The sequence below is a fragment of the Puntigrus tetrazona genome, chromosome 21 (genome assembly GCF_018831695.1).
Source record: "Puntigrus tetrazona isolate hp1 chromosome 21, ASM1883169v1, whole genome shotgun sequence".
Taxonomy (NCBI): Eukaryota; Metazoa; Chordata; class Actinopteri; order Cypriniformes; family Cyprinidae; genus Puntigrus; species Puntigrus tetrazona.
In genome coordinates, this window is record NC_056719.1 from 15,356,694 (window position 1) to 15,377,352 (window position 20,659).

Consider the following 20,659-nt stretch of genomic DNA (forward strand, 5'->3'; position numbering starts at 1 on the left):
TTACACGAAAAACAGTATTATTAAATAATATTATATTCATTTGTAAATATTTCATGTTCTAAAAACGTACGATTGATTTAAGTTTCACATGGACTTAAATATTTTCGTTGTCCGTGACATATAGGGTCGTTAAAATCATTATTTGTGTGACCGTCCCAATACGTTCTATGAAACTCATTCAGAAACACCCAGACGCTGGCCAGACAACATAACTGTTATACAACAAGGGAATAAAAAAAAAAAAAAAAAAAACGTCTAGCGTTCTAGACATATAGAAGGAGGAGGCCAAACGTGGATGTTTATTTGTGCAGAAAGTGCCTAAAGCCTTCAGAGTAACTTTTTCCTTCAAATGTTTTAATGCTTTTCTGTAACTTAAAACATATTTATTCCAAGCTGCAAGTAATTCAGTCGATATCTCAAGACCACAGGCAAAACGGCTGGTTTCTATAGAACTTTATTTGATGTACTCGTACATTTTTAAATCCTCTATGCTTGTATCTAAAGACATCTCAGACGATGCTCTCTTTTATACATAACAATATACAGTACATTTGTGGCAAACATTAGCAGACACAACCCACACTTTGTGCTTTACCTTTTTTCCCTGTATTTTTGGTATGTTTTAACATCACGAACAGACAAACATTTTGCAATAATTCATACACTGGCATGCGCACAATGATCCGGACCTTTTTTGAAGTCGAAACAACACCGAACGACATCCTTTTTTGTGGCGTGTTCTGCACCTTTTCAAACGGAGCGTTTTAATGCATTCGCTTATTAGTTTTATTCTCGCACGTACGGTTTTGTCAGTCTGTTTTTTTCCCCCGTCTTTTTCGTGGGTTTAAAAGAAAACATAAAAAGCGCTCAAACAATAGGGGGTGTCGCTGTTGGTACGCCAGGCGACATCTTAAGCAGGCCTGCCTGGCGGGAGAGCGGGCCACGAGCATGTGAACATCCGAAAGAAGCCGAAACAGACGCAGTGCCTCCAAAACATGCGCCAAACATTTCTCCTCGCTGGCCCGTTTCAAAAAGTTGCTCGGTACCGTCGCATTTCCTTTCTTTTCGAACCCGCTTCACTCGACTGGTACGTCTTGATGCACATTTTCCATTGCGCGCAACGACGTAGACATCAACAACGATCCTAAACGTCTCTTTCATTCCTCCGCGCGCTCGAGAAAATACAGAGCGAACTTCAAAACGGACCGCTTTGAGAGGTTTTGCGCACGTCGTACAATCTTTAACGGGTGCAAGCGCTCAATGTGAAACTCGTATGAAATGATGGTGGAAGATTCGTACGAATTTGTGCGGCGTTGGACTAGATTTTTAGAAGTAAATAGAAGAAGCATGAGATCCGCCTCTATCCTTACGCAACTGGGTCGTAAGTGCATTACATTAAAAATAAAAAAAATTCGTATTTTCTTCGTAAAAAGAACATTTCGGATGAATTAGCCAACAAAATCGCCAAAAGAGTAATGAACTGAGCGATTGCGTTGGGTAACAATGATAAACGATCCTTCTTCGTGTTTGAATTTAAGAGTATGTACAGTGTAGTTTTAATGCCTATTATTATTATTATTATTATTATATAATTTAACTTTTGCAAAAAAATAGGGTTTTACATTTCTGCTTGATGCAGTGCCGATCATTTTTAACTGATTGTATGCCTTCGGGAAGATATAACATATAGCGCAACACGTTTTATCTATGTCTAAGGCCTTTATCAGAATATTACGAAATATATCAAACAAAAAAAAAATCATACATTTTGACATTTTTGTCACTTTTACTGATACCTGCAGCCTCATCCTTTGGCCGATTTCCGATCCCGGCTGTGCGGAAGACTATAATTCGCTGCCGGTTTATTAGCAGAGGTGTTTCTTTAGTTATCTGAAATTATCGGTTGGTGCGAAACCGAACGCGCGAGCGTATATAAATAATAAATAAACATGTCGAGCACAACAGCATAACACTGATCTCAAGCTACAGCTTGCCGAGGACTTTAATAAATAGCAAGACGCGAGCTTTTCCTTTAACACAGAGAAGGGGGAACCGGGCTATCCCGTCCGGTCTGAGAAAGACAGGATCATTTAAGAAAAAGAAAAAAAGATGTTCTCATTATTTTCTGACAGTTACGAGGAATATTGCAGAATATTGAAAAATGCGCCAATGTGAAAGCGCTGAGAGCCGTACCTCTGAGAGAAGTGAGATGAAACCTGTGTCATGGGCCTGGAATTTCAAATGAACATCAGCAACTCTGAGGCCTGTTTCACACCGCATCGCAAGAGAAGCAGCAGCGGGAACATTTGCTCTAATAATGGCCGTAAATTATACAATGGTTATCAAGAGCGTGCGGTAGAATGATGCAGAACCCAAAAGGCTAATTTACCGCCGGTTCCTTCGAGACTTTCTCACGGGCTTGACGATATCTTGCCATTTTGTTCTCCAATGTAAACCGCACGCACCTCATAATGAGAACGCATTTTCAAGCGGTTATGCACCACCAACTTTTGCAAACCTGATCATTGTGAAATCTGATTTGCATGAGGAGCGGGATCATATTATATCTCCGAAGTAATTAATTTTACACAGAACGGACCCCGGATTTATTACACTTTTTGTGTTATTACGCTAGAAAACAGAAATGAAAGCAGGCGAGTAGTTAATCCCTTATTTAAAAGCATATATTGCACAACGTTGTTACGGTAATTATAATTATAGGGCATTTTTACTGTATTTTGGCCAAATCCAATGCTGTTTTGCACGGAGTGTGAAAGAGGCCTAGTTCAGTGCTAATGCTACACGCAGCGCGATAACAGCCAGTCGGATTATTGTAATGTTTCACGTGAACCGCTGCCAGTGTGAAAGCATCTTTAAACGGGAGAGACGGGTTTTCCCGCTTTCTACTTCATCTGGCTGTGATTAGCGATGTGGTGTAAACATCCCGCTTTATATTAGGTGTCCTTAAATGTACTTACATTTAAAGTGAAATGCACTTATTGTGTACATACATGTTCTTACGTTGTACTGATATTAATATCTGTAATTATTTCCTGTAATTACACGTATAACTACACCGCTGACCCATCCTTTAAACCTACCCATCCCACCAAACCAGTCCCTGACCCGTATCCCCCGCCAATAGCAGCAAAAGTGTCTTATATGACCACAATAAGTACATATTTTTTGATGCAAGTGCATAGCAGTTAAGACCACCTAATAGTGTGACTCAAAATTTAGTTGGAATTTCACGCCATTAATTCCATCTCTGACTCTTTTATTTAATCAAATGATCATGTATTGATCTCTCTTTCTGGCTACTGTATAAAAATATATAGCCATTGCTATATATCTCCAAAACAGTGTACATATAGATGTAGGCCTATATGAAATAAATAGGAAATAATAGCCAATTACAGAAGCTAGAGTGTTGTTTTGTGGTGCCTGCACAGCACAGCGTGGATGCCACCTGAATGCCCAGGTACTTCCTGGTATAAAGAAGCGGTGAGTTTGTGCTTTAGGTGAGTTGTGCTCATGTGTGACATACAACAGCTCAACTTTAATTCCACAGTTGTGTCTTTTCCCATTCAGATACTGTAGCTTCATCTGGTACTTTATTATATAATTTGTATATATATATATATATATATATATATATTCATATGGATTCCAAACACTTTTATTGTTTAGCTGTCTTGAGTGATCTAAGAGTAATCTATTAAAGATTACAAGTGCAATTCATATAAAATACGTTTTAATGTTATTTACAAGTGATTCGCAATGTTATTATTTTACAATATGGACAGCGTTTGGGAATAAAGTTGGAAACCTGTGCAATAAAATAATGACTTTTCATATATCCTTTTACGCACCCAGTTAATAAATAATCTATTCTATTATAGATGATATTCTCTCTGCCCTTTCATTTTTATATCTGTGGTAAGTAGACTTCGTGATAGGAGAATGAGAGGCTGGAGGCTAGATTTTGATTAGCGCTCAATGAATTTTAATTTATATTCCAATTCAAAGGGCTACTTGCAAAAGAGTTTGCAAGACCGTGTCTGTCATTTACGTACTGAATCGATTTCATAACAAGTGTATATATATATATATATATAAGTATATATATAAAATGCAATACAAATCAAAAGGTCCACATCTTGCAGTACAGTATAAACTTATGCGCCTCTCTTTGAACGTCTAGTCACATTTTTGCAATTATTGTGTTACATTAAAAGCATAAACTCAGTTTACGGCTGTTCATTAGTAAGGGTATAAAATATAGGAAAGAAAATTAATGATGAAGCAGCATTTTTTTCCATAATTGTCCATTGTAATTGAACAGTTTGAAATAAAATGTGGTATTATTATTATTATTATTTTAGTTTTTATTTAAATATTGTAAGCTATTAATCCATTTTCCTTAGCACAGTTTTAAAATAAACTCAGTAGCAGCGACTTAAATTAAAATTAGTTAAACAAAATATATCTAAGCTTTATTGGTGTTTATTAAGGATATTGTTCACTATTAACCATGACATACACCAACGTTTCCACTGAATTATCCTCAGTTATGTATAGGTCTCAAAATTAATATTCCTTACCGAGCAAACACGTCTTCCATTTCTCATATTCGTTCAATATTGTATGTGATGGAATGAACGGCAAAAAGATTGCATGACCCTAAACTATGTTCATGTTGATCAATGAGTGATTGCTTCCAGCATATAATCTTTACCCTTTCCTGTTATTGTCATGAATTTTCCATATTTAAACTTTGACCTCAGGAGTAAGCCGTCATCTACTCCCATTTGGAATATCATGTTTAAATCAATAGATTTCATGCAGCAGTTTCAAAGCCTTTTTGTGATGCTATTGAGTTTCCACCCACAACCCTTTTATGCTGTGACTTTTATTGTAGCTCGGCTGAGGTATGAAAATGGAACGTGGAGAATCCGAAAAAGCTTGGCTCCATGGTCTTCTGTGCTTCTCAGAGTGTTGAAATGGAAACCCACTCTTACATCCGCCAAGGCAGTGGCTATTCTTAGAAAGGGCACAGTTGGGACCACATGCATTATTTATGAGCTGGATACACATTCATCTTTCAACCTCTGGGCCACCTCAACTCAGTCGCCGTGGCACTAACATACCGAGGTCAAAAATTCAGTTGTAACAAACGCGATTACACGCAAAGTGTAACTCGGCAAGGGAGATCGAAACCAAAGAGACAAGTAGTGGTGCGTCTTTCGAAAACACTCGCGTCTCTCTGGAATTCTACAAAAATGTAAGTGTCTACAGGTAAACAATTAGCGTTTGAGCGGATGAAGTGGTCGCTCGGGTTATCGAGAGACATTGACAACGAGTCAGAGGCAGTAGTAGAGTGGAGTGTACTAGCAATAGTAGTTGTAGTATTAGTAGTGAACACGTACGCTATTGTAGCTTGCGCTTTTAGGTTACCGCCATTCCTCAAAGACGGTATTTGCGCAGGAGGTCGGCTTGCCACATGTACTTGCGCTCGGGAAAGTGCTCGGGAATCTTGATCTTGCGGAAGTCCTGGATGCACTTCTCCAGCTCCTCTTCCACAGTCAACTTTTCTTTCGCTGGACGCTTCTTGCAGGTGCTGGTGTCCCGGGAACTTGCGGTGAGCGTCCGGAGAAGGTCGCTCTTACGTCGCTGCTCGGACTGCTGCTGCTGCAGGAGATGCTGAACGGGGCCTTTCTTGGGAGGCCTGTCCAGTGTCTGCACGTGCGTCTGTCGGCTGACAGGCCCTCGGATGACGGTACCTTGCGGCGAGCTGGCCTCGGAGTGGCTCTCTGAGCTGGAGGTGGAGAGTTCGTTGAAGGAGGTTCCGCTTTCGCCTTCGCCTTCGCCTTTGTGACCCTTGCAGCAGCAGTCGCAAGGTGGAGAAGACCATCGAGACGGGCCACCTGGAGAAGAGAATAGAAGAGTTCACTTAAGGCTTGAAGGTGACATGGACTATGTGTACGGAATACTAGTGCACTGCTTATTGGATAGTACGTAGTACACAGTAGCATTCTCTTTATATGAGTTTATGTAATAATTACTACTGTCTGGCCAAGTTCTTGTTCGTGCCAAGGCCAGTCATGTTTCCACTGGCCTCCTTAGGATCAATGGCCAGGGATTTTGGCCCAGTGACGGTGGAAAAGCAGCTATTGAGAGCTTCCTTTTCTGTAGCACTTTATTTTATGGTTACACCTATTAGTTGCTTATTAGCATGCCTATTACTAGAAAATTAGCCATTTATTTGTGTTAATGAAGCACATATTAATGTTTTTTTCTACATGACCTTATTGCATATCCCTAACCCTACCCAATACCCAAGCATAACAACCACCACATTAATAAAAAGCAAATTAGGAATTTATTTAGAGAAAAGTAGTAGTTAATAGTTAACAAGTGTTAGCTATTCTTAAGTGTTACCTACTTCTCTCTATCCCTAGAGCCCGACCCTGATTTTACCTCTAACCATATGGAACCTGTTAATTAGTAAAAGTCCAGAAAGAGAGCAATAGTTTTGATCGTGGTAACAACATGCATGAGAACAAAGCATCCATTTCAATTAGGCCACATTTATATTACATGGTTCAAGTGACCCAATTCCAATATATTTCCTCCTATTTGGCACAGGCTGAATCACACAAACGAGGGAACGGGAAAAAAGCACATGGATTCCTATATTCTCCGTTTGGTTTCATGCCTCATTCATTTGTGGAAGCAAAGCCAAAAATGAGGCGGATAAGTAAATATGAATCTGCTGTATAAATAGACAGATAGGGTAGTCTCAAAATAACTTTTTAAAGTTGGTGCAATGTTAGTGAATTAAATCAACTCAGGTGGACACCATCACCATGTGATCTTTTTATGGCACAATGGAATGCATGTAAATGTAGTCTAATAGACCTATTAAATAACTACTAGAATATTTGTTTACCCCTTTTAAAATGACATTTTTATTTTATACTTAAAAGAAATGCAAAAAACAATGGTGGACAGAGCTAGTGTTGCCAGCAAGACCGTTGGATCGATTCCAACAGCACTATGCTATATTACTATACAGGTTCTAAGGAAATGCCTCTACTTACATTTCTACAAAACTCCAAAAAATGAACTTAGATGTATGGATCGCTGCAGGCTCCAATTGAAATGAACACTCTGGCAGAAAAGCTCTGACAACTTTTACTCCCTTTCAGACAAAGTATGATTTACAAAGGAAGAGTTTAGATTAATAAAGCTTAATTTTGCTTAGAATATTCTGTTGTGAATTCAAAATCATTTTAAAATGCTAAAAAATGTTAAAACTGATTAGTTATCTTCCCAACGGAAAGGCAAACTACCTGACTTGATCATAAATTACAGACCACACTTTAAACAATTAGACTTTATAAATGTTCTTATTAAACACTGACAACTCCTAAATAACTGATGTGAAAATAGCATTATAATTTATAAATTGATCATTAATAAAGTATGAAAATACATTAAACATTATATATATGCTCAAGAACATGGCATATATAGATGCAAATGCATAGATGTAAACTGCTAATGTTGGAAAAATGTTGGTTTATAAAAGATGAATTTGGCATTTACTAATGCTAAACTAATGATTCATAGTGTGTAGCTATTACAAAGTGTTACCGACACTTCCTTTTGAAACCGCTGCAAAATGAAAGCAATAACGGTGTTGAAGAAACGTCGCATATTTCCAATGAGCCAAGTTTGCTATATTATTGTCAACCCGCGTGCAAGTAAAATTAAGTTATTTTGGAAATAGTGTCACAGTGTTCCAGAAAACCTGCGTTGAAAGCAGAGATCATCTTTGCACCAGTATAATAAGGTTTACTCCACAAAAACATACTGTATGCTTTTATGTCAGCCACAAAGCACTACAATCAGGAGTGAGAGACAGACAACATTCAGCTCTATTCACCTAACAGAGTGAAGCCAATTACACAGGCTGTGTTTTCTAAGGCCTGTCACTGATGAACTATGTCTGTTATTCTCCACCACACTGATCCACGCTATTTCACAACACTGATCCATGTCAGATTTTTAATTATGCAACCTCAATCCATTTGCATTTAATTATGCAAATGAAAGTCGGGGTGTCAAAAATGATTCACAGCGAGAGTGGCGGCACTTGATCAAACCCATTAGCCGCCTATATGAATGTTTACGCACAAAGTCAGGGCCGCATAGTTATGATTAAATATAATATAAAAGGTAATTGTGCAGTTGTGTCCACATTTAGCAATCTGCGTTTGGCGAGAATAGACCTTCATTGTCAAATGATCATCTTTGAACATCAAACAAAGTAGTGTGCATAGAAAATAATCTGAACTCATTAGATAAATATCAGTGGATATATACATTTACAATATGAACATACATTACATAATATCACTATACGTACTTCAATGTTTTTTTTATTTTAAATGAACTTCAGCTATTAACAGTTTAGTACATTTGTTGCACCTTCAACAGTAATTGTCATTACAAAATCACAAAACGTCAGCTATAAATATATTTTGAACTTGTATTTATAAAGAATTAACAAGGTTAAAAGGGTGTATAATCATGCTGCAGAGAGATGTTCATTTGCTGCAGTGAAACTATTCGGTAGAGCTATTGATCCCACACCAGCAATACAGACCTTGTATTGCCAACACTGCAATAAAACAGTTGTGCTGTGTTGCAAAACACACTTCAAACCTCCAGAGATCCACCTCGAGCATATGCAATGAAGTATAAATATGACTTTAAAATGAAAACATGGAGACCTTTATGCAATCACAAACGTGGGAGACAATATGCCAATGGATATCCATGGTTCTTAAAACACACCCTATCTTTATTGGGACAGTAAAAGGCCCAACACAACTGACAGGAAGTTGCGCTTCTCATTATGTGGCAGAGTCTGCTCTGGAATTAATTTATGTCACTCAGTATAAAAAGGGACCTTTGATCGATGAGTCGAGGCCTCATAATTGGTGTTTTGAAAAATGGCCCCTGACTTGGCAAAACAGCTAAATCAGCTGGTGGCCAATTTTCTTGTCTAAACGGAATTAACAGGATGCGCCAAAGCAGTGTTGACAAATGCCATGCTTTTAAAAATGCCTCAGCGAGTAATGCAATCAGTCAAGGGTAAATACTGAATAAAGTCATTAATGTACATAATAGTATGTACATAATGTTTTTTGTTGTTTGGGTTTTTTTGTATTATAATGGGACTAAACATTAGAGATGATTGATACCAAACTTTTTCAATTCTATACCATACCATTTTACCAGTATAGATACTTATTATAAGATACCTTTCAGTGACTCAATCAATCAATCAATCATGTTTTAGAGTTAAATCTCCTAACATGACAGTTTAGATGCCTGACAACAAGATTGTTATTGTTGTGATCACAGACTGTATGGATGTTACAAATTGTAATGCACTGCTTTTGCAAGGTTACGTGAAAACATTTCAGCTTTTATTTTCCATTCACACTCTGAAGAAGATACCACAGGTTCATCCAGTTCGTCTAAATTATCCTCAATCACTTTTAGTCAGGCTTCTGCAGTGAAACATGAACTCGCGATGTCTTGAAAGTCGACAATACTGGCTTTTTTGAGAAAACATTTAGTTTAAGGTTTAGATCGTGCTACATGTGTAGAATAAAGCACGGCAATTGGCAATTTTTTTGTAAATGCCATTTATCTATCAATCTACACATCTATCTATCTATCTATCTATCTATCTATCTATCTATCTATCTATCTATCTATCTATCATCAACTGAAAGACAGACAGATAGATAGATAGAAGTGATGAGTGACACTACGAAAGCTCTAGATTAATAATATAATTCATGCCTCAATCTAAACCCTTGTGTGTCCACAAGCCATTGACTGCTGAGCCTCAACATTTTTACAACAGCTGACAGGGGCAGCACCCCGTCACAGCTTCCCAGCCTCCGTGTGCCGACCGTCAAGCCCCGATCAATCTGCTGCTCCAACACACACCGGCCCAATCTGTCCACCCGGCCGCCCAGCCATCCATCTTCACTCGCACTCTGCCCGTATCAATACATCAGACAGCTGGTGAAGGTGTCTGAGCCATCGGACCCCGATTGATTCTTGTCATATACCCTGGCAACACGCTGAAGATGGCAAAGGAAGATAAACGTCGCCACTGCCATGCAAGCAAATAATCAGTCTCATTGTCATTTATTTAGTTTGCCACTGTCACGTCATTGATGCACTATTTTTTAACGAGGTAGGACACTGTACCTCACGTCAGAGTTCCCGACAGGAGTCGCGCTCTCTGAATCTTGGGCCACAGAAGAAACCATTAGCAATAAATTTGTTAAGATGCCAATCGACCCACATAGCTAGACTTATGACTTGCAGCATAAAGTCTGGACCACACAGCAGCTTATTCTGGCCAAGAACTGTCCGTTAGACAGGAAGAGACAGCTAAGGCAAAGATTTTTTGGAATTCAGATGTCTATATACGGTTAAAACTTTCTGGAACGTTGTGCTTCACTAAAATGGCGACATTGGTGTTGTGCTATCCACGTAAATAAGGTTATGAGTACATATGAGTGCATGGTATGGTAGCTCAAATAATAAGAGAAGATTCAAGTGCCTCGACAAATGTCAGCATTGTTACAGCAATGCAACAGTGCCAGCAAACGTTACCAAACGTTGTTAGTTTGCTGAATCCTCCGTGACTAAGCGACCAAAGGTTTCAACTGTGCACAAAACAGATTTTGTGAATGTGTTTGAAGTGGTATACTGAAATTAATATGAAACCAATTTTCACTCAAAAATTTAAGCTCGTAAAATTCATAATTACAAAGTAAGTCAGCGTTTGGGAAAGCTGTTTTTAAAACAAACATTATCTTTTAACAAAGACTCAATACATTCCTAATTTCTGCTTATTAACAGTTAGTAAGGTAGTTGTTAAGTTTAGGTATTGGGTAGGAATAAGGTATTAATGTGTGCTTAATTAGGCCTGGCTAATATTCTACCAATATGCATGCATATAAGCAACTAGTTAAGAGGCCTTAAAATAAAGTGTTAGTCCCAGAAATGCATTGCAATACTCGTTAAAAAGTCACTCTTTCAGAAAATAATGCGTTGCATTTTGAATACTACATCTACAGGTGATGGTCTCAACCACTAGGACCTAGCGAGTGCCCTAATGACATACCCTGGTCTTGGGTAAATGAATGCCCTAGCCATGCCCGGGGCAAACTCTAGGCATAATGAAGCGAGTGTCTGAAAGTCCCCTATTCTCTTCAGCCAGGATATAATGAGTAAAAGGATCATCTTAAGCACAAGGAGCTTGTCAGAGATGTCTTCAATGGGTTCAAAAAGATCACTGCACAAAGTCAAAGGTGTAAAGAGAACCTGAGAGCCATACTTGAGTAAAAGCACAGATACCTTACAATGAAAATGACTCCAAGTTATCATTCAACAATTCAAAAAAAAAAAAAAAAAACTTGTGTAAAAAGTATTAGAGTATCTGAGTTAAACAGGAGTAAAGTAGCTTTGATGAAGTTTGGGTGAGGGTAAAAGGCACAAGATACAGTACTTTGAGTGGCCTGTAGTTGGCAATATTGCATTTTTTGTAGCATAAATAAACTGTTGCAGAAAAGCTAAGTGCCATTCAAAATTGTAACGTGTAACTGCTACACTTCAAAACGGAGTGGAGTAAAGAGCACAAATACTCATTCATACATGTAGTGAATAAGAGAGTAAAAGTTCCCCATGTCTTTCATACTTGGTAAAACTACAAAGTATCCAAAAAGAAACTTAAGTATAGTAATTAGTTACATTTACCCAAGTACTTTAGACCTCTTCGCCACGTAAACCTTCAGAGCGGAGAGAGATAACCTTGCACAGATAAATCTGCGGAGAAGCGATGTGTTTGACAGTAAGCATCTTGAACTGAAACCATTTGATATCACGGTTCAGTAAACACAGATCTACAATCGGACGCAGTCCGCCATCCCCATCGAACATGTTCTATGGTCTCCATCCTGTAGAGAGTTTCTACTTCTTATTTCACTGCCAGAGCCCGCTCGGGGCCCGCTGATATAGGAATAACCCTAAAGCGTTAGTGCCAGAAATGCATTATATGCGAGGTGGACGAGAACCGAAGCGAATCCTGTAACCTCTCTCTACAGCGTACAGAACTCACTGTGAGACATTTAGCAGACGTTTCTATGCCGTCAGAAACGATGCATAATTTAGTGACGTGGTGCAGTACATTAAAACCATTATTTCACTTTATCGAGTGATTGAATTATCAAAAGCTTTACAACGTTACATCTTGCATTTTACGCACATTAGGTATGTATTACCCATCCTCCTGTGTAATTAAATGCTTTATTTAATAAGCGTTTCAGATGTTTTATTCGTGTGTCACAGCTTAACGTCTCTTGCATTTTGATGTCTGAAAGACGTTCAAAAGTGTTTTGAGAAGAGCCTTACATCAACCATTTCTTTTAAGTCCAAGTCAGCTTCTACTGAAGCGATAGTGTGTGTGTGTGTGTGTGTGTGTGTGTGTGTCCGCATGCTTGTCCATGTGTCTTTTATTCCTAGCGAGCATCAAGACACGCACAGTTTAAGCAAGACTGCCTCAACTGCTGAGCAATATGCCAGCTGTCAGCCAAGCATGCTGTGTTCTCTGCAGTGATGGAGTCGTCTTAATTAGGCCCATCTATTTCTGGCCAGGAAACCGATGACATATTTCCCATTTAAACTTTACTTAATAGTTTTATACTCTTGAATTATTGCTCATGTCTCTTTGACTTGGACGGACAAAACAGTATTGTTGCATACCACTGTGCTCTGCAGATCAAAGAACGTCACAGAGGCTTGCGAAACAACTTTCGTCATCAGACCTCTTGGTGATTTTACGCTTTTTAGTACGGAATGCGCTTTTTTAAAATCAGGTGTAATCCAGTTTTGCATTCAACGTTCACTTTCACTAAAATAAAAAGTCGCCATTTCGCACGAACTCTTCTATATAGAGCATGCTGTGATGCTGAGATTTCAGAGTAGCAATTTCTTAAGTTTGCATCATGAATATCATCACTTTTTATTTAATAAGAACGTCAAAAATAATTCATATTACTGCAACCATATCGAGACCTCTTATGTTTCAGAGGAATCACTGGATATCAAGCCATCACAATCTGTGTTTGGATACGAGTGTAATCTTCAAGGATCAGCTCTTACGTTTACATCTATCGAATAACAAAACTAAATCCTAACATTTGCATAGATCGTTCTTTTCATAAAATAATAAGCAAAATAATTTCTGATACAAAATTCGATGGGGTGCTATTGAAGTTGTCCTTGGGACTTGCTATGCTTTTATGATGGTTCAAGAAATGTAAAAAAAAAAGATATTAAATTCAAGGGAGTGCTATATATAAAATACCATACAGCTGTGCATAAAAATACAAAACAATCCATTTAATGTGTGTTGCTGACAGTAGTATCAAGTTGAATGTTGAGTGTATATTGAGTGTAAATATATTTTTAAGGATGAATATGCAGTTTTTTGCGCATGCATCTGTAATAACAATGTAAACCACTTTGAATAAAAGCATCTGCCAAAAATCATTACTATAAACCATGGTTATTATTTGCTATTTATTATAGTTTTTTGGACCGATTCTCAATGTTAAATAATGATTAACTACAACTTTTGCCCCGTAAAGCCCTAAATGCTTATTAACAGTTAGTAAGGTAGTTTTAAATTAGATATGAGGAAGAAATAAGGGATCTAAAATATGATCATGCAGAATGAAAAAATAATATATGCCCTTTAAGTACCAATAAACAGCCATAATGCTACTAATATACATTTAAACACTTTATTATAAGGTCCTTGTTACATGCACTTACTATTGTAATAACAATAAATTAACTCATTACTCAGTACTTAAATACATAATGATGCATAAAAATAAAGTGCAATCAAAATATGCATGCTAATACGCAACTAGGCAATACATTTTTTCCCTATAGTGTACAATAAATATTTCACTAACACTACTGATAATATTAAAGTGAATATTCTTTGTAGACTCCACCTTTGTCTGGGACTGCATCAAACCAGACGGCTTTGAAGTAGCTTGTCCTGCCAAGGTTTTTGTGCGTCTAGCAGCGTTCACACCTGCGCTTACGAAGAACAAACATATCGGCAGGGTTTATTTATCTAACTGACCGCCGGAAGAAAGTGTTGATGCTGCGTTCGCCGCTGCACCTGCAGATCGCCGATAAACAATGTGACAGCGCTGGAAACTAGAGCAGCACTGAGATCACCCTCTCTCTGCACGACGGGATCAGAGGCACAAAATCAGGAACAGACACGCTCGCCTGCTTAATAACTGAAGCAAAGTGAGAGGCCGATGGAGGCTGAGAAAGGGGCGATAGGTTGAGGATCGATACTGTGCATCGACAATGAATCTTCTTGTCACGGATCCAAACTCACCCCACAACCAAATGCAGATGCTGTGTGCAGCGAGCAGTTATATTCGGCTCGGTCTTCTGAGGAAGACAACACTCTGTGGTAAATCCAGCTATATTTCAATTAGATAAAATAAAAAAAAATCCTTTAGAGATACAGTATCTTTATGCATATAAAAAAAGAACAGCTACGATGTTTCCATCAGTATTAAGATACATCCGTCTTCGATACTAATTTACTACTACTTTAGGTATTCTTAATATTACAAATTCAAATTTTTTTCTTATTTTCTGTTTTCACTTTAATTTCTGTTGAAGTTTACAAGTTTATTTTGTGTATAATTTGTCAAAAAATCGATCTTTTCATAAATATAAATAAAAAAAATATGTTTTATTTTGTTTTATTGTTTTGTTTTATATTTTATTTAATTTTCTTAGAATAAATGAAGATTGACAGAAATTATTTTTATGTTATTTTATTTTTAGGTTTATATATATATATATATATATATATATATATATATATATATATATATATATATATATATATATATATATATATATATATATATATATATATATATTTTTTTTTTTTTTTTTTTTTTTTTATGGAAAAGTTATTATTTCCAAATAATAGCCATATACTCCAAAGACTTACTTAGCCATCCACTAAAGCTCTGCTATAGACTGACATGTAGCTGATAAGGTTATACTATATGGTATTTTATCTGGTGATTAAAATTAGATTTTTTGTGAGAGAACCACAATGATAATTGTATGGCACTACCCTCTCCAATCAATTCATACACACAGGTTATTAACTTAATGAAAAGTTAAGTTTTTATTAATTCAGACATAAAAAATCAAAAAAGTAAAAGTTGTGTCGTTTGCGCTTTTGACACAGTTCTGTGTTCAGAACCCAACTTTTAATAAACCAAGCTGAATTGTCACTGCATATTAGTGGATGTGTGTCAGAAAAAGGGCATGTGACTTAATTGGAACAGAGAGCGAGCCACGGAGTGTGGAGGAGCAAAAGAGAAAGAGAAGGGTGCAGCACCCGTGACAACAGAACTGCTTTAAAAGTATGTCTAACAGGGCCTGCTTCAGCCCAGCTAAATTTATATACGGCCACCTTACATCGGTGCATTTAAAGGAGTCACGAACCCATTTTTCTAGGTTATAACGTACAACAACGTAACGGTTATAACAACATCATCATTTAGAAGTAAGAAGCTATTTTCTGTCCTGTTTTTAACCCCTTCATCCCAATGCTATGTTTGTGTAGACGTGGCAGATTCAAGCAAAGGCCCACTGACAGAACATGTGTATCTCATAGATGGAAACTGCTGTGTCTTAGGATTCAAAAAAGCATAAATAGTACACCTTAGGGATGCTCGTTTTAACCCGTTAACCATTAACCAACCATAAGAATTTCCACCATTTTCCACCATGGTTAAAATATGTTCCACCTCGCATGTGCAATGCTTTAGAATACGCTTGTTAACTATTAACTACGAATTTTCCCAAAATAAATTAAATTGCTGCTTATTAATTACTAGTGCGGTAGTTGTTAAGTTTAGATATTGGGTAGGATTAGTGATGTAGAATAATGTCACGTACAATAAGGCATTAATATGTGCTTAATTAGGACTAATACATAGCTAATATTCTACGTTAACATTATACACATGCTAGTAAGTGTAACTGTAAAATAAAGTGTTAATGCCGACTTGAAATGTAACTCAGCAAATCCTTTCCATTTAACAAACGTATTTAGAAAAGAACAAAAATTACAAATATTAGTAGTTCAACGCCAAATCAAAGCGACGTATTTGAACGCCGAAATCTTATTTATGCACGTCACTTGCGTTCCAATATCCACAGCGCAACAAAATGTTTTGAATAACATCACGATGGAAAAGTGATGGCACATGTTTTACTACATATTCAAACTGATTTTTTTTTTTAATGTTTGACTGCATTATTATGATAATGAAGAGGCTGCATTGCCAAGATAGCATTGCTTAACTGTGCGCATGCAATCATTTGAATATTTTTCTTTTAAACGTTGGAAGCAACTACTCCTTTTAGTCATAAAGATAATCGGAATTGTGAAAGGTACGCTTTTATTTGCATACGCTCACAATAAAAACAAATCATTGTGCTTTTTTTTTTCTGCTGACTTGGTTTCCTTTCTCACGGGACAAAAACGAACTGAGATTTTTCTTTTATTTTCTCAATGTATTATTTAAAGGTGCAGTGCGTCATATTAGGAGCATCTATTGACAGAAATGCATTGTAATATAAATAGCTATGTTTTCAGAGGCGTACAAAGACCTTACGCAGTGAACCGTGATGGTTTTTATTAATGAATGAACTATTTATATCTACATACAGTCGCCATCATGTTTGTACAGTATCATGTTTGAGTGTTTCGTCACCACACAACACCAACATAATGTAATCTGTAAGTGCATTAAAAATAAAGCTGGTGTATATTAAGTGGCCTTAACTACTACGTACTTGCGTCAAAAAATAAGCACAATGTAAAACGCTTTCGTTGCTATTGAGGTGAGGGACAGGTTTGGTTGCATGGGTAGGTTTAAGGGCAGGTTAAGGTGTAAGTGATGGGTCAACAGTGTAAATATAAAAGCAATTACATTAATTATAGATGTAATTACATATAAGTATTTCACAATGTAAAAACCTGTATGTGCACAATAAATGCATTGTACCAAATTGTTCATTTAAATGTAAGCACATAGTATTTAAGGCTACCTCATATAAAGTGGGACCATGCATTAAATAACTCAAATGTGATGAAAGCCACAGTTCTTTATTTTGTGGAAACACTGTAAAATTGGCAAATAACAGACAAGGCCAGATTTCTATGTGGCGCTGTCAGTCGTGTAGCTTCAGTGAAAATGACACCAGCAGTTTCTCACTTGCATCCCTTGCCAAAAAATAAATAAAAAAATGGACTTGGTTTACAAAAGGAAGTCTGAACGATGGGGAAATCAATGGCGTGATTCTCCCGGGACTCATTAGTTGTGGCATGTACAACACAAAAATTCGGAAAAGGGTTTAAAGAGGATGATGCAAGTACCAGTGAAAGCCTAAAATATGCAAGTGGGATATTAATTTTTTCTTTAACTGAAGAATATGCTTGTCTGCAGCTGTGCAAATAAACTGTCCTGCTGAAGCAAAATTCTACCCCAACCTTGAAAATATTTCACGCAGAATATGTCCGTATGTTTGCATCATGTCCGGTCGTTTAAAACTTTAAAAGGAAGAGAATTTATACTCATACTGGTTTGGGAAAGATAACATGCACCATTTGCAAAAACGCAATTATGTTTTGACCACTAAAGCGCATGGGGTCTTTCTTTCTGACCATATTTTCTCATGCCTGCAAGGCTTTATGACTTTGTTTTTGTAGACTAAAGACATTTCTCAGTCCCATTTTCAACCAAATGGCCTTATGGGAGCTTAATTCCAACAGAATAGCAGATTTTTATGTTGTTTCGTGTCTCAAAAGAGTCGATGCATTTTATCATTGGCTCTATCACACAAGTATTCAATTAAACCAACGAGAGGTCCAGTCTCTAAATTTTCTTCCCAGCAGTGGTACAAACATCACACCTTATATTGTTTCAGCAGCCAATGTAATTTGTAGGGGTAATAAAAAAAAAAAGTCGGACCCTTCTGAAATAGGTTCTAGAAGTTTGGTTTATTTTACCAAGCAACTATGTGGACCAACATCTTTTGTTGATCCTGGATCAACACTATTGTTCAAAAATATATACCTAACCTTATCCCTACCCCTAGCCATAAAATCAGAAGGAAATGAGGGTTGAACAACAAGGGTGTAGAAGCACCTAACTCATTTCCTGTTGACTTATCCCTCAGTTCTGATGTTGTTCCATCAGAACAGTTCCATGGTCCAAAATGTTGTACTTCTGATGAAACCAGTCTGCATTCAAGTGATGATAAAACAAGAACACGTGAAGACAGAATAAAATATGTTTGTTTTAAAGCAGATGCTTGGATCGTGGGTGGAGATTGCAGAGATTTTAATAAATATTTGTTCATGAATAATGCGTGTTCTGCTCTTTTGCGTTTAACCTCACTTGTAGAATTTCCAACAGATATCTGTTTTTAAAGCAGTTGGTAATTCACTCGTTGATTTGCTTAAAATCTATCTTGCGATTCTGTCTTTGCGATTCAAACATGTTTATGGTGCATTCTATTCAACGTGTTTATTGCTAGCACAGCAGAAACAGACAGCGCAGCTTTTACTGTAATAAATGTGCAATGTTTCTGGTTGCCGTGGCAACCTCGCGCTTGCTGCTATTCTAATCATGGTGAAACTGCTTTTAAAGGTACACAGATTGTGACTTTGTAGGTTTACTTTAGAAATGCTAAAATGTATTTGACTGACTAAATCGACTGGCTTTGTTTGGCCTCTCCAAGCTCAAAAATCAAGCTACGCCTATGGCTTGGTTCTTGATTTTGATATACAATATGTTCATTTATGCATAGCAGAAAGTATTCTGAAAGCAGAAAATCAGCACTGACCTTTAATGCTGGCAGGGAAAGAGTTAAGAGTAATGTCATGCTGAAGACTACAGTAACCCCTGCTAAAATCAAGCTTTGCAAAGCTGAAACTTTCACAATGTTATTACTGTTTTGCCTGTATTTTTGAATGTCAATGTCAACAAAATGACCCCAACATTCTGAACAGTAGTGCATACTGGGATTCGGTTCATGACTTCTGACTCTTTACTGAATGAATCATATTTTTTCAAACCCCAGTGGAGAAAATGAATGCTTCCACAACAACTGCAAAACGTGGGCAGACACTGTTATGTTGACCTAAGCTGCGTTCAACATTTGTCCCAACTGACTTCCACTGCATGTACCACAAACTTTTTTTTTTTTCCAAAATTTCATCTTTTGTGTTTCACAGAAGAAAACCAGTCATACCATTTTTGACCAGCATTAGAGTTAATAAACTTAAATAATGCTTTATTAAAATGTCCACTAAGACTTCAAAGACATTTCCTGCAGTCCTACAGCTTATTATCTCACAAAAAAAAGCAATCATTGTTAAATGAAAGATAAATATATGAGCAGAACCCGGAGACCCTGCGTCAGCAGCTGAGAAAAAAACCTTGCTATTTCCACTGTGATAAACATCATCTGCTCTTCCATGTCTCCAGCACCAGTCCCAGTATGCGGTAGGTCATTAGGTACGACATATTTTGGCTCTCCTTGACTTCTCCACTCAGAGATGAACAGGCTCTTGCAGACTTTCTCACAACTTGACAGCTTTTCACACATCTGCTCTTTTGTCAGGCTTCAGGGCTGCTGAGTTCTGCCACACTAGATTGCTCTCACCATGGCTTGGCAGCTGAAATCTTCATGTAGTCACAACATGCTCTGGTCTGCCTGGATGAACGCTGCATTTCGGAAATACTTTATTTTCTTTCTTTGTATTTAGAGATGAAGAACTGCTTTTGTGAACACATGCATTACATAGTGAAATATATCCCATGTTAGCTCCTTGGCCTTGTCTTTCATGGCTTCCTCTACAGATGTAGCATTGTCATGATATGTGGTATTAGTGGCTGTAGGTCACAGTGTAGTATTGGAATAATCTCCACTTCTACAGAGTAGAAGGATTTGAAGGAATAGTTAATGCAAAACAATTATAATTTTCACTCTAAAATGCACACAAGCTTGTTTTGGAGAGAATTGGAGAATTTTTGCATTGCTCACCAAGTGCTTCTTTGCAGTGAATGGCTGCCGTCAGAATGAGAGTCCAAACAGCTGATAAAAACATTACAGTAATTCACAAAATGACTCCAGTTCATCATGTGAAGCCAAAAGCTGCATGTTTGCAATACATAAAATCCATCATTAAGACATTTTCTACTTCCGACCATTGTTTCTGGCTATAATATCCTCAGCTGTCCTAAGAATAAGCTACACATGCTCTGCACACTCACAGCATCTTCTTTCTATTTACTGATGTGATGTAACCACACAAAGATGAACAACAACTGACAAATTGCATCAGTTTCCCATGAAACCGAGCCCATCACATAAAAACATAAATCATTATTAAAAGCTTATCGTTGCAAGTCAAGGTAAG

General features: G+C 37.3%; 1 protein-coding gene across 1 annotated transcript in view; it reads right to left on the reverse strand.

Moving 5' to 3' along the window:
- Positions 1–438: 438 nt before the first annotated feature.
- kctd16b (potassium channel tetramerization domain containing 16b) overlaps positions 439–20,659 on the reverse strand; it is a 55,114-nt gene continuing 34,893 nt past the window's right edge. The window contains exon 2 of the mRNA XM_043220672.1: positions 439–5,927. Coding sequence (XP_043076607.1) covers positions 5,467–5,927 — 461 coding nt within the window. The 3' untranslated portion in view covers positions 439–5,466. The remainder of the gene's footprint in view (positions 5,928–20,659) is intronic.